This window comes from Chaetodon auriga, chromosome 3 (genome assembly GCF_051107435.1).
Source record: "Chaetodon auriga isolate fChaAug3 chromosome 3, fChaAug3.hap1, whole genome shotgun sequence".
NCBI lineage: Eukaryota > Metazoa > Chordata > Actinopteri > Chaetodontiformes > Chaetodontidae > Chaetodon > Chaetodon auriga.
The window spans coordinates 30,296,908-30,311,499 of NC_135076.1; the positions used below are offsets into that span (position 1 = coordinate 30,296,908).

At 48.8% G+C, this 14,592-nt stretch overlaps 2 protein-coding genes across 2 annotated transcripts; one reads left to right on the forward strand and one right to left on the reverse strand.

The window, feature by feature from the left end:
- Positions 1–1,579: 1,579 nt before the first annotated feature.
- rtca (RNA 3'-terminal phosphate cyclase) lies at positions 1,580–6,397 on the reverse strand. The gene is made up of 11 exons (XM_076726866.1): positions 6,239–6,397; positions 5,990–6,090; positions 4,991–5,134; positions 4,739–4,862; positions 4,574–4,632; positions 4,187–4,328; positions 3,021–3,142; positions 2,873–2,931; positions 2,640–2,734; positions 2,413–2,517; positions 1,580–1,836 (listed from the first exon to the last, which is right to left on the reverse strand). Exons 1-11 carry the CDS (start codon positions 6,287–6,289, stop codon positions 1,738–1,740), a joined length of 1,101 nt encoding a protein of 366 aa, XP_076582981.1. The 5' UTR covers positions 6,290–6,397; the 3' UTR covers positions 1,580–1,737.
- Positions 6,398–7,306: 909 nt separating this feature from the next.
- dbt (dihydrolipoamide branched chain transacylase E2) lies at positions 7,307–14,327 on the forward strand. Its single transcript, XM_076726867.1, has 11 exons — positions 7,307–7,399; positions 8,213–8,345; positions 8,993–9,068; positions 9,374–9,555; positions 9,642–9,769; positions 9,900–10,143; positions 10,707–10,873; positions 10,974–11,051; positions 11,401–11,592; positions 11,699–11,770; positions 12,252–14,327. The coding sequence occupies exons 1-11, from the start codon at positions 7,355–7,357 to the stop codon at positions 12,417–12,419; spliced, it is 1,485 nt and encodes a 494-aa protein (XP_076582982.1). The 5' UTR covers positions 7,307–7,354; the 3' UTR covers positions 12,420–14,327.
- The last annotated feature ends 265 nt before the right edge of the window (positions 14,328–14,592 follow it).

Below are 14,592 nucleotides of genomic sequence, written 5' to 3' on the forward strand. Positions count from 1 at the left end.
GGTCCTGGTTGGAGGATCCGGGGGCTGTCCTGGTGCGTCCTCCAGGCCCCGGCATCAGCCATGCTGTAGGACAGCGAGCAGACTGTAGGGACGCAGCTGGGCTGAGCTGAAGAGGTGTCAGGTGACGCGGATCAGGTTACTCCTGGTTCCAGAGAGGACAGAGGTGTGAGTTTCCAGCCTCCTCACATTTCAACACACAGTTGGGTCTGAGCTGGACTTCCTGCTGTACACACTGTACATCAGCTCACCTGCTGCAGGTGAGTTAAAGAGGTTAGAGGGACAAATAACATGACACCATGCTGATGACATCACGGAAACCAGACAGGGACCACAGGAAGCCCAGGTCCACCAGGGAAAGTCCAAAACAGATCACCTGTCTCAAACAGGTCACCTGTCTTCATCCTGTAGAGACAGACATGCCCTGTCTCACTGCAGCCTCTACGAAAAAGAACCAAAAGCTACAATTCCCAGAAGTCAACATTCTCACAGCAAACCAACTTCAGTATTTACTGGAGAAAACCTCCAACAGGACCGACGAAAAGTCCAAAGTATGAGTCAGTATCTCAACATCTGGATCCAAAGTCAGAATCTAGATTTATGGTTGGCTGTGGTTGGGTTGTGGTGGGGTTGTGGTGGGGTTGTGGTGGCTGTGGTGGTTGTGGTGGCTGTGGTGGCTGTGGTGGCTGTGGTGGCTGTGGTTGGGTTGTGGTGGTTGTGGTGGCTGTGGTGGCTGTGATTGGGTTGTGGTGGTTGTGGTGGCTGTGGTGGCTGTGATTGGGTTGTGGTGGTTGTGGTGGCTGTGGTTGGGTTGTGGTGGCTGTGGTGGCTGTGATTGGGTTGTGGTGGTTGTGGTGGCTGTGGTTGGGTTGTGGTGGTTGTGGTGGCTGTGGTGGCTGTGGTTGGGTTGTGGTGGTTGTGGTGGCTGTGATTGGGTTGTGGTGGTTGTGGTGGCTGTGGTGGCTGTGGTTGGGTTGTGGTGGCTGTGGTGGCTGTGATTGGGTTGTGGTGGTTGTGGTGGCTGTGGTGGCTGTGGTGGCTGTGATTGGGTTGTGGTGGTTGTGGTGGCTGTGGTGGCTGTGGTTGGGTTGTGGTGGTTGTGGTGGGGTTGTGGTTGTTGGGATCTGAAGGTGGAGGTCATCTGACTGACTTTTATAATAACTCCTTGTCATTTACTGGTTGATTCCATTTTAATAATCTAAAGCTGTAAAATAAAGGTACTATAGTAGAAATACTTCAAGGATCTTAACTTTTTCTCTTCCACTTAATAAACTTTCACCTTCCTGCAAACCACAAACTCACCTGTCAGGTGAGTCCTGCAGGCGTTCTCAGCTCCTCCTCCACCTGACGGGCGGTATGAAGCACAGTTCATTGCAGCCAGGAGCTGCTTACCTGTTTAAAGGCCTAAAGGGTCAAACTTCTGCATCTTCTGCACATTTAACACCTGACAGAGTTTTCTATCCATTCCTTTTCTTTTATTTTGAAAAAAGGTCTTTTCACGCCATTTTATCCTCCACCTGCTCCACCTGTGCAAAGACTGAAGGACTCAGAGACGGACAGAAGACTCAGACTGAACAAAGGAAACTGTTTTATTTCTTTCTTTATTAAAGAATCACCCTGAGAGAAGCTAGAGTGTCGGCCATGACAGAGCAGCTGGGGGGGGGGTTGTCCAGTGTGTGTGTGTCTCACACTCTGTCTGTCTAATGTGTGTGTGTGTGTGTGTGTGTGTTCAGTGTGTGTCTACAGGTTGGTGTTAGTTGCTCCTGATCCTTCACATTCGATGACGTAGTTCACGTTGCTGCTCAGCTCGTCTTCACACTTTGTTATCGTGAACTTTGCCTGAAAACAGAAAAAAATCATACATGAACTTTAATAACCTGAGTGGACAACAAGCACGCACGCGCTCACGTACACACACGCACGCACGCACGCGCTCACGTACACACACGCACGCACACACACTGATTAAAGCTGCTCAGAGTTGAAGCAGCAGAAACATCTCAACATTCACTGATGGAAGGAGGTCTTCATCAGGCCTTCATGGTCCAACCACTGCAGAGAAACCACGACAGAGGCAGACCAGCGAGAACAAGAGACCTGCTCCAACCAAGAACCACAATGACCGGACCTTAGACCAGAAGAGACCTGGTCTCTGGTCTCTAGAGTTTGACGGTGGGGGGTCCGAGCAGCTTGTCTACCACAGGACAGTCCAGCTGGTCCGTTCCCAGAACACGCCACCAGACTGTGAGGACCGTTTGTCCCATACGGACAGCTCTCCACCGTCACCTGACCTGAACCCAGCTGAGACGGTCTGAGATGAGTTGGAGCTCAGAGTGAAGGAGCAGCAAGGAGCAGCTGAGAGAACGAGCTGTTCTCCGTTCACTCCGTCACCCCCTCCCCCGCGCCGTGGCTCACCTGAGTCAGCTGCTCTGCGATGTGAATGGCCGTCTGCGTGTGCAGCGTCACGGCGCCGGTTCGAATACGAGACGTTCCCTTCGCCAACGCCATGAAGATGATGAGCTGAGGAGGAAGAAGACACGCTCGTCACACACTCCACAACACGTCAACAACAATCATCAGACGTGTTTCCAGCAGCTCAGCGGGTGTGGGTGCACGTGGGTGGGTGCGTGTGTGCGTCTCACCTGGTCCTGCAGGAACTCGTCCACACAACCGTTGTGTCGAATGTTTCTCAGCAACATCTCAGCAGCTTCAATACCTATTTTATCAGCATACACACCTGAAACACACACACACACACACACAGTCTGAAGGCTGCACTCTGATTGGTTCTCGGTGCTGTCAGTCTCAGGTGTGCCTGTTGTTGGATTCAGCTCTGTGATTGGTCGGTCGATAAGTGAGTATCTGTGCCGCTCACCTTTCTTCCCCAAAGCCGAACCAGCAAACACACAACCCGTCGACGACTCAGCGATGATTCTGAAACACAGAGAGGACACGGACCAATCAGAGAGCCGCGGCCGCTTCCATGAGGGCAGCAGTGATGTCAGCGGGTGGGCGGGGCTTACATGATGCCGTTGCCGTTGCCGCACGCCTTTTCTTTCTCCTGCAGCGGCTGGATGTTGATGTACAGCTCTTTGATTTCCTTCCTGATGGTGCGAACAGCAGCCGCCGACATGTCTTTAGCCAGCTGGACACAAACAACACGATCAATACGACGCGCCGATCGGAGGCGTCTTTAATCGGCCGAGGCTGCGGAAATGTCTTCAGAGCGTCTGAAGGACGACACTGAACACACTGCCTGACTGCTTTACATCAGCCAATGAGAGCCCAGAGACACTGTGACACACCGGTGAGGCTCCAATCATCACAGAGAGGCAAGAAGCACAGAAATAAATGTCAAGTTAATAAATAATAATCAACAAGAAAATTCATATATGTCGCCACAAGCACGTTCAATCCCACTTTCAAAATAAAAGCCCCAGAGGAACCCTCCACGTCAGCCACATGAAAACGATGTGCGGCGTCCCCTTTTGGCCAAGAGCTTTACCAACTAACTTCAACATAAATATCTTCGGGTTTGGTGACGATTGGACACACTCATTGATTTTTGGCACCCAGACCACGCCCTCGTTCAGCAAGCCGTCAGCTGATTGGTCAGATTCTGAACATTTTTCAGCAGCTTCGTTAAAAACATCTGTTTGGACAAACTTCCACTGATTCACGAGGATGTGTGGACGTTCAGCAGTTTGATCCTGCGAGCTTTACAATGATTGGACAAACGCTTTCTGCCCCAGTGATCGTTTACAGCGCCCCCCAGTGGCCGATCTGAGCGAAGCCTTCGGGGTTGTGATGATTCACCTGCCGGGTGTCGACGGCGGTCACGCCGTTTGGTTTGGCGGACGTTAACAGTCCTAGAGGCCGCCTCGCTGAGCACACTCAGCCGGACGCATTGCAGCGCTGCCATTGGCCAATGGAGTTCACGTCATCCCCACTCATTACGAACGTATAAAATGAACACAGAAACAAATAAACCCTTTTTATTTGCTGCCTGTTCACTCACGTGTTCTGTTTGGAGGAAACTTTTGTCTCGTGTCTTTTTGTCTTAAATCAGCTTCGTCTGAGTTCGTCGTCTCTGAAGCTTTTCATCACTCGTATCTCTCACGTCTGCAGACTTGTTATGACACCACTTCCTGTCTGTGTGAATGTGACGTGTGCTGCAGAGTAACTTTACTTTGAAGGGCAGGACTCCGGCGACGAACGCTCGGCCGTAGATCTTCGTGATGTTTCCTCTCTCCGTCATGGTGACGGGCTGCAGCTCTTTGACTGGGTTCACCGTCACCGCCACCTCCCCGCCACCTTTAGGGTAGTAACCCCTGACACACACACACACACACACACACAGAGACAGTCAGTCAGTCAGCCAGTCAGTTGGACGGACGGACGGACAGACACACACACACACACACACACACACACACACACAGACAGTCAGTCAGTCAGTCAGTCAGTCAGTCAGACACACACACAGTCAGTCAGTCAGTCGGACGGACAGACGGACAGACACACACACACACACACACACACACACAGTTGTGCTGGACATTAACAGGAAACTGACCTCATTCTGATGTCACAGTCAAAATGGACTCCAAACTTCTCCACGATCGGTTTAAACACCTGAAGAAGAAATAATCACAGTGTGTACTCAGAGTATACACAATGTATTTTCAGTGTGCACTTTCCGTGTACTCAGCGTATTTTCTGCGTGTACTCTGTGTCAGACCTTGACTGTGTAGTCGATCTGAGGAGCCATCTCGGCGTTGGTTCCTCCCTTCAGGCAGAGCTGTGAGGAGGCGTCAGAGAACAGAGCGCAGGGCAGAGCAGCCTGCAGCAGCAGACACACACTCCTGACACACACACACACACACACAGAATATATATCAATACATCACATACATCAATGTATCAACACACGGCTGTCGTGACCGGACAGATAGTCAATAGGCTGGAGGGCGGTGGACTCGGTCGGTCTCACCCTGCCGTCTGTGTGTCTGCCGTGTGGTTTCCAGACCGGATCTTTCCTGGACTCAGACTGACGTCGGTGGAGCCGATGGTGGCCCCCTGCAGGCTGCCAGAGCACAGATCTGAGACCAGCTGCAGGCCACTCAGGTGCTGCGGTCTGAACACACACACACACACACACACACACACACACACACACACACACACACACACAATACAAACAAGAAAATGACATCAAACAGTGAACTTTTGATTCTGTTTTCACCAAACTCCATCAGTTGTTTCCTGTTATTACTAAAATCCACTGAACTCTGATTTCCTGGATTTTTTCATTGTTTCAGGTCTCACCTCCATGAAACCACGTCCACTCGTGTTATGAACGAAGTCTTAGAGAGAAAACCTGAGAAACACAGGTTCTGAATATTTGGGCAGAGTAACATATCAGACAAATATGACTGATGTTTTTTTCCATCCTCAGAGTTTTCTGGTAAATGAGGCGCATTCATTGAAAGAACAGGACGGATCACAGCCGCTTGGTGGCGCTGCTTGTACACTGCGGCACAGCAGCCTGAAGTTTAATATTAAAGTTTCGTACAAGTACAAAACGCTGCATGAAGAGGACGGTTGTCGAATTTAAAAAGGTCTCCAGATGATTGGTTGAATTCAATTTGGTACATTTGTCGATGAGTTAGAAACTCTTAATTAACCAAACTTATGAATGGAGTCTGGTCGGCGTCTTCTTTCTCTATAGAAGCTACACTGTTCGATCCAAAGTTTCCCAACAGCAGTATCCAAAGGAAACCAGGAGGCTTTCAGCTAACATGGAAAATACACGAATTCGGTGAAGTTACAGATAAATATAAATATATATTGCTTTAATGACACAAACATTACCATTAACGGTGCAGGCGTCTTGTTTTTATTGTTAGTGTCTGCTAAGTAAGTTAGCCGACGACTCAATTTCAATGAATAGGCTAACGTTAGCCGGCTAGCCACTGAGCTGCTAACTCACCTGAGACCCGGTGTGCTTCTGCCGGCTCGGATTTTAGTGATTTTGATTGAGGACCCCGTGATGCAGCTGAGCGCCGCGGAGACTCTCAGGATCTGTCCGCCCTGCAGAGAACGGATACCGGGGTAGCAGAACAGACATCAGTCGGCTCAGCACCGGCTCGCCGCAGTTAGCCTTCTGTTAGCATGTTAGCAGCGCGGTACGTACAACAGCAACTCTCATTTGTCCTTTGAATAAAGTGTGAGTACTCACTCCCTCCATCACGCTGCCGTCTATCTCCACCGCCGTGGACTCCATCGTCATGTGAGACTGAAAACTTGAACTTTTACACAGAAACGTTCCCGCTGGACCACAGCCTCCGGCACTTCTCTTCTACTGTTTATAACTCCTCTTCGTCGGGAACTTCTCTGTGCCAAGGTACACGGAGTAACTACAGCCACTTCCGAAGGCTGTCAAAATAAGATGTCGTTATTGTTTTGGTGCTTTGCTGGATGCTCAAAGAATGACCTGTTAAATATGAATTTCTTATCCTCGCCAAATCGTTTATTGATAACTATAAAGCTCATAAAGCCAAAAAGAAGCATGTTGAGTTGTTTCTATAATAACTTTTACAACGTAATGCTTAATCAGTTTATCCATTCAAGTAACATACTCTTTTATGTATTACTTATTTTGGAAGTGTATTATGTACAATTGTTTGTGTATGTATGTATGTGTATGCACATCCGCGTCAATAAAGATTTGCTCAAGATGGATCGTTGATAGGCCATTTCCGGTGCTCCTCAGGTGTTTTCACAGAACTTGATGCATCCGGTGGTTCCGCGTTGTCGCCTCCATCAGGCTGCGTGAAGAACAACACCACACTGAGAAGATGCTGCACGATGGTCCTTGCAGAGTCACGGTGCGTGTGCGTGTGCGTGTGTGTGTGTGTGTGTGTGTGTGTGTGTGTGTGTGTGTGTGTCCGTATGTATATTCAATTTATATTAAAAGCCAGGGATGTTTTTTTACTTGGATTGGACAGAAAAAAATGCTAAAGTTAGAAATGATTTCATGCAGCGAAGCGAGGATGAAATCGTCTGAATTTTATTTTTAGACCGAAGATAAAAGTGTGGCTCTCGCGTAATATTTGAAGTGCTTTTTAAATATCACATTAAGTTTTAAGAATAATATGAAGTGAATTCGTTTTAAAAGGAACTCAATCTAATGAACAAGACGTTTCTGTACTTCGCCTGCTGACCGCTTGGTGGCAGCGTGATGCAGATCCTGCGTCCAGTCTGCTGGAAGTAAAGGAGAAGAAGACGCTGAATGATGATTGGCTGCTGGAGGGGCGTGCAGATGTGACGTCACCAGCGGCAGCAGAGAGGAAAGATGGCGGCGGTGACCAGAGGCTCCTTCACTGTGTTCAGACGGCTGGTGAGAAATGGAAAATTTGAATGTTCCTGCTTTCTGTCCGTTTGTTTATGCTGCTAACGTGGAGCTAAGTCTGACGTCATCCCTCCGTCTCTCGACCAGCTCGATGGCTTAGCCTGTTAGCTGCTGGATTCTAACTTCTACTGCCATGCCAGTTCTGATGCTAATGCTAACAGCATGAAGTAAAGTCAGAGCGAACAGCCGACTGCTACTTGTCTGACAGCCGCTGAGTGTTACCTGTTCGCTGCTGAACGAACCGGTCGTAACTGTTGACTGGTGTGTTAGCATAAAGTTTCAGCTAGCTTCTCTTAGCAAATGCTACAGGTGAACCAGCTGCTGGGTCACGTTCAGCTGAGGGAGTTAGGCTGCTAACAGCTAACAGAGGGTGCAGTAGATTTACAGTGATTTACAGTGAACCTCTGCAGTGTTTACAGTGATCATGGTGGATCAGTATCAGGACTGCCGCGGGCATTCAGGCAGTATTCAGTTCTCTGACTTCAGTCAAGGTAGAAATACCACAATCTGAAAACACTGTTGGAAGTAAAAATCACAGGTGAAGCAGACGTTGAGTTTTTCCCTGTGAGACCTGCTGAGGTCATGATGCTGATCACTGTGGACTGAGTCTAGACTGACATTAGCAGACTCATTCTGCTGCTGACATGATGAGCGTCCATGTGGACTCGACCTATCTGCACTGTGCGCTGTAGAACCGCACAGTGATCTTTCTAGAACCGCTCAGGTGATTTTTGTAGAACCGCTCAGGTGATCTTTGTAGAACCGCTCAGGTGATCTTTGTACCTGTTGTCTTTGTTCCAGCTCAGTCAGCAGTACCGCCGTCGATGTTTCCGGCTGCAGAACTTCAGATCTGACAGAACGCTGCAGCCGCTCACCTTCAGATGTGACAAAAACCTCCAGATGTTCAGCAGCAGGACGCTCCATACCGCTGTCGGTAAGTCCAGACCAGCAGGAACCAGTCCTCTTGATGGTCTTGTTTCAGGGTTCAGTTCGCAGTTTTTCTTAGATGCTTTAATGCTTTTTAAAGAGTTTTACTCTGAAGAGTCTGAACCTCCAGTTCAGAGTCCGTGAATAACACGTCAGAAGAGTTCAGATCCGGTTAGTCCAGTTTCAGGAATCCAGGAACCAGATGTGGGGCCGCTTCAGACAACATGAACGGACCTGATGACGACAACAACACTATCGACCTTAGAACAGACTATCAAAGAACAGGATGTTCCAGAGAAGTCAGAGCAGTTTTCCTCCCCCTCTCTCTCCCCCTCTTGCTCCCTCCCTCCCTCACCCTCTCTCTCTGTCTCTCTCTCTCAAACCGATTAATCAACGATCAGAGTAGTTGTCACCTGATTCATGAATCGTCTTCTTTAAATTTTCAATGTTCCTGCTGAGAAAATGAGCTTCAGTCATAAAACACCAAATGCTAACGAGTTACAGTGAGCCGTTACAGGTTCAGGGTTTCCTACACTTTCAGACAGTCCAGATCTCAGGTCTGATTACACAGTTCAGCCAAGTCCGTCAGGCCGCTCTGCGTCCAGGTGTCCACAGGAAGTGGTGGTGGTGATGTCGTTGTGTCTTTACCTGCAGCGAGTCGAGGACCAGTCGTCCAGTTCAAGCTGTCAGACATCGGAGAGGGAATCATGGAGGTGACGGTGAAGGAGTGGTACGTACTGAGACCACCAGACCTACAGAGACCATGTGGACACTGAGACCGCCAGGCCTACAGAGACCATGTCGACCCTGAGACCACCAGACCTACAGAGACCATGTCGACACAAAGACCACAAACGTACTGACTGAGACTCACAAAAACCACTACCATGACACGGCAAACAGCACAAAGCCATAGAAACCACAGTAACTACCCCGGGACCAGAGACATTACCTGAGTGCTGTCAAACCACGGACACCGTTCCCAGTCTGTGGTGTTTTCTCTTTGCCCACTGAAGACCTGGTTTTGTCTCACAGGTACGTGAAGGAGGGTGATAAGGTGTCTCAGTTCGACAGTATCTGTGAGGTTCAGAGCGACAAGGCGTCGGTCACCATCACCAGCCGCTACGATGGAGTCATCAAAAAGCTCTACTACGATGTGGACGCCACTGCCTTAGTGGGCAAACCGCTGGTCGACATCGAGACAGAGTCCAGTTCAGGTGAGACACAGTGTCAACTTCAGGAACCAGGTTTTCACTGTTGCCCGTTGTTCTGCTTCAACTAAAACCCGACTGTTGTTGTTCAGAGGTGATCCAGGAGGAGGACGTGGTGGAGACGCCGGCTATGGCTCGAGAAGAACACACCCACCAGGAGATCAAAGGTCACAAGACCCAGGCCACGCCCGCTGTCAGACGCCTCGCCATGGAGAACAACGTAAGTCTGTCCCACTTTGTCCAGTGTTCCCAGTCTGCCTCAGTCTGTGTCACTGGTTTACCCGTGTCCCCAGTCCGTTACAGTGGTCCCAGTTTGTCCCCCAGTGTAATTGTTCTGGTCTCACTCACAGATTAAGCTTAGTGAGGTTGTGGGGACAGGGAAAGACGGACGGATCCTGAAGGAGGACATCTTGAACTACCTGGCAAAGCAGACGGGAGCCATCCTACCTCCGACCCTTTTCCAGGAGATCCAGCCTCCGCCTCCAGCCCCTGCTGCTGCTGCCAGGCCTGTGAGCACTCCGGCAGCCATCAAACCTCCACCCACAACACCCAGACCTGTGTTCACCGGCAAGGACGTCACCGAGCCCCTCAAAGGTCAGAGTCGGTTTTCTAAGAAGCATTAAAACGTAAAGATGGTTGTCCGTAGTTTACCGCCTCCGCTGTTTGTCGGGTCAGTTTCTAATGAGTCAAATCATCTCTTTCATGGGCAAGAAGAAGAAGCACCGTTTACTGTGGACTAATAAAAACAGGTCTGTATGAAGACCATCAGTACAGACCTGTAGCTGAAATCAGACTCACGTTTGAGGAGCTGTTGCATCTTTGTTGTCTGGTGTCATATCGGTTCTTAGAGGCCTGTAAGTTGGCGGTAGCATGTTAGCATCCATCAGATTAGCAACATTATTTACTTCCTCCATTTTCAAACAGAGGTCAGATTTGACAGTGAGATGCTAAACAAATTTGAAGGAAGAAACAACAAGGAGGGGATTTAAAGGAGGAGCAGCCGGCTGACGGACAGGAGCTCCTTCTGTCCACAGCTGATGTGAAAGTCCACACATAGTTGGTTTCATGAAACAGGCCTCTGGTCTCAACAGTCCAGGTTCTCTCAGCACTTCTTCACTTCTGAGTCGATGTGTACTGGTGGTTTTCTTTGTGTCCAGGTTTCCATAAAGCAATGGTGAAGACGATGAATGCAGCTCTGAAGATTCCTCACTTTGGTTACTGTGATGAAGTCGACCTGAGTCGTCTGGTGTCTCTGAGAGCTGAACTCAAGTCCACCACTGAGGGTCGAGGCGTCAGACTGAGCTACATGCCGTTCTTCATCAAGGTGTTACTGCAGACGAGATGATGAAAACCCTCCTGTTTGCTTGATGCTGATTGGCTAACTGTTTAGTGTCGATGTTAATGCTGTGCTCTCATTGGTCCAGGCCGCCTCCCTCGGCCTCCTGCACTTTCCGATCCTCAATGCCTCGGTGGACGAAGGCTGCCAGAACATCACGTACAAGGTGACCGGTCTGACCTTCTCCAGTTCATCAAGTTGGATTTTTCTGTTGGACTCATCTTCTCTTACATTTATTTTCGTTGTTTCAAAGAGGAAACGGACATGATCTCATTTCATGTCCGTGAAGTATTCACATGCATGTTGCTGCACTGTAGAACGTACCAGCACATACGATATTGATTGATTGCACTATTGGAGGCCTGTTTCCTCTTTTAAAAGAACATGAAGGACTCGGGTTGTCTTCTGCTTAACGCGGACATTAGTAATAACGAATATTCAGTGAAGTTCAGATAAATTTACTGTTGCAAAATAGATTTTTGTGTTTTGTTGATGGGTCGTTCTCTGTGCTTCAGGCGTCTCATAACATCGGCCTGGCGATGGACACCAGTCAGGGTCTGCTGGTTCCTAATGTGAAGAACGTTCAGCTGCTCAGTGTGTTTGAGGTCGCTCAGGAGTTAAACCGTCTACAGGCGCTCGGAGCCGCCGGTCAGCTGGGAACCGCCGATCTCAGCGGAGGAACGTTCACCCTGTCCAACATCGGATCGGTGAGTCCGACAAGAACAAGAACGCTGCAGCTGAAGCTGGAGTCTGAGCCTGCTGCTGCAGGTCTGGACCAACATTAATGTGTTTGCTGTGTTTGATCTACACCAGATCGGAGGGACGTACGCTAAGCCCGTCATTCTTCCCCCTGAAGTCGCCATCGGAGCTCTGGGAAAAATCCAGGTGGGTTCCAAACTTTTCCAGGCACCTGGAGCATCAGGATTATCTGACTGTTATAAAGCCACAACATGTCTGGTACAGATCCTGTAAAGTCACTGTAGTTACAGACAGGAGCAGAATAACTGAGGAGCTCAGTGAAGGTTCAGTACCCTCCTCCTCCTCCTCCTCCTCCTCCTCCTCCTCCTCCTCCTCCTCCTCCTCCTTCTCCTTCATCCTGCCTGGATGGACCTTCAGGACGATATTTGGTTTTGTTTGGTGTCATGTTCATTTACCTTCTGTTCAACCTTGGGTTTGAGGTTAGAAGCAGATTCCCAGAAACATTTTAATGAGAGTAAAATTTAAGATTCACAGAACAGAATAAATCGGATTCAGATCGGCTCGGGTCACCTTGTGATTTGTCGCAAATCCAAAGCCTGACAGGTTTCTCACATCGGCTGTGAAAGTCATCCTGACCTCTTCCATCCTGTGTTTCATTGACCGTCAGATTCTCCCTCGGTTCGACGCCGGCGGTCAGGTGGTCCGAGCTCACATCATGAACGTCAGCTGGTCGGCGGATCATCGCATCATCGACGGGGCCACCATGTGTCGCTTCTCCAACCTGTGGAAGGAGTACCTGGAGAACCCGGCCAGCATGGTGCTGGACCTCAAATAAACAGAGAGAGGAGCATTTCCCATCAGCCCCGGAGAGGACGGAGACGCCACGCTAACAGACCTTCCCTCCCCCCGCCACCTCGCTTCCTCTGTTCGAGGCCTTCCTGTTCACTCGCTGTCATTTCCTTGTTGCCTTTGAGCGAGATGTCGGGAGGAGGGGGTCAGCCTGTCAATCATGTTGTTTCCATGCCGACCAATAACGCACGCAGAGCGGAGGTGGGAGACGCTGAACCAGGATTCAGCTCCTCACTCCTCTGGACATCATCTGGTTTTCAAACTGCAGATTTCAGCACATCAACAGGATCAAACTGAAAGTTTGACGTTAATGTTTTTAAAATTCATTTCAAATCGTTGATGATGACGATGGATTCTTCCTCTCAGATACAGGAGCAGCCTGCGACCCGCTTAACGTTGAGTTAACTGTTCAGTCTGAAATGAGTCCGATTCTCTAAGGAAGCGATCTGGGTGATGGACTCCACATGCTGGTCTGGACTCAAGCTCTCAGTCCAGATCTCCAGACGTTCTGGTCAGGCTCGCTCACATTTAGAAAACATGTCAGATTGACATATTTAAGCCAAAAGTGAATCGGCCGCACGTTCAGGTTATTGGCTGGAGCTGAATAATAATTAATATTGATAAAAAAAGTTGTGGCGGCCCAGAAACATGTCTGTCAACATCATCATCAAGTGTTGAGTCTGGCCTTTAAAATTTGGGTTTGAGGCTCAGACTCCTGCTGCTGGTAAGCTGCCATCAGATCGATCTGATCGATCAGATCGATCACATCGATCTGATCTGACATTCATGCACATCATGGTGTTTGTCAGGTGAAAGGAAGTGATCCGACCGGGTCATGTGACCCCCGACAGCCAGAATTGTGATGGCGTGGTTTTATTCGTCGTCCTGAGAGCTTAAAACAGCAGCTGGAGGTCTGAAGAGTTCCACTGTCAGATCGATCGATCAGTCATGGAAAGCGTGATTGATCGATCCTGATTCTCTGATCTGGTTTGTGTGCTGACATGTTTGTTTGAGGCCTCGTTCACACCAGGAATCAGCAGAACAACAGTGAAGACCTGAATCCAGTAAACGTCTGTTCCCTCTGGTTCTGAAGAACGTCAGATTTCTGCTGGATCGTTTTCCTGAAGATCGATAATCAGTAATCAATAATCATATAAACCTGCAGAGACGTCACAGGTAGACTGTGTGTAGAGGGTCACAGCCTGTCCCTCTGTGGACCAGATCATATTTAACAGCTGTCGACTGGTGGTCCCTTCTGGATGTGGATCTGGATCTGGATCCGCGCCCAGTACCAGGTGACAACCTTCATGATAGAAATTCCAGCTGAAAAACATCCAGTCAAACTGAAGCAACAGGGTTCAGGTGAAGTCTGCTTCCTGCTGGTGTGAAGGAGGTCTACTGTAGACCTGATCCTCATGGTCTTCACTTTTCATTTCCTCTTTTCATTCGGGGGACGACCTGCTGTGACTTGTCACATATCTGCTGAAGGAAGCAGCTGGTTCTCCTCAGAACCGGCTGCGGTGATGTTCCTACAGACGGTTACTCCCACAGAACCTGTTTAGAACCTGCTGATCTGTAGGTCAGACTGGTCCAGGATCAGGTCTTTGTCCTGCCATGATGTGTTCAGGCGATGGCGATGGGCAGCCGGAGGTTTCGGGTAGTTCTGCTGGGCTTCTGGGGCGTGCTGGGGGCTGCTGGGTAACGACCACATGGTGCTGGTTGGATGTTACATGACTGTTTGTCTCACGCGTTTAAACAACTTTTCCTGCTTTGTGTTTTTGTTTTAGCGGTTTTGTATTTTGGGGACACGTAGACGAGTTTATTGAGACAATTCCATCATGGACTGTTTGAACTCTGGTGATTAACTGAATAAAGCTGAAGTGCACAAACTCTGAACGTGTGATGACGACGTGTTTCCAGGAGAAATCAATCAAACATGACAAAACGTCAGTTTGACAACTTGAAGCAGGATTTAAAACTTGGATAGAAAAGCTGTGAAAAACAGATTTTACTTGTAACAGGATGAGAAAATCTGAAAACCTAAAAACTAAAATCAATTATTATAATTAACTTTATTTATACAACACAATTCATGCTTAAATGCAACACAAAGTGCTTAACGAGCAAATAAAAGACTGAAAAAACAAAAACAAGGAAAA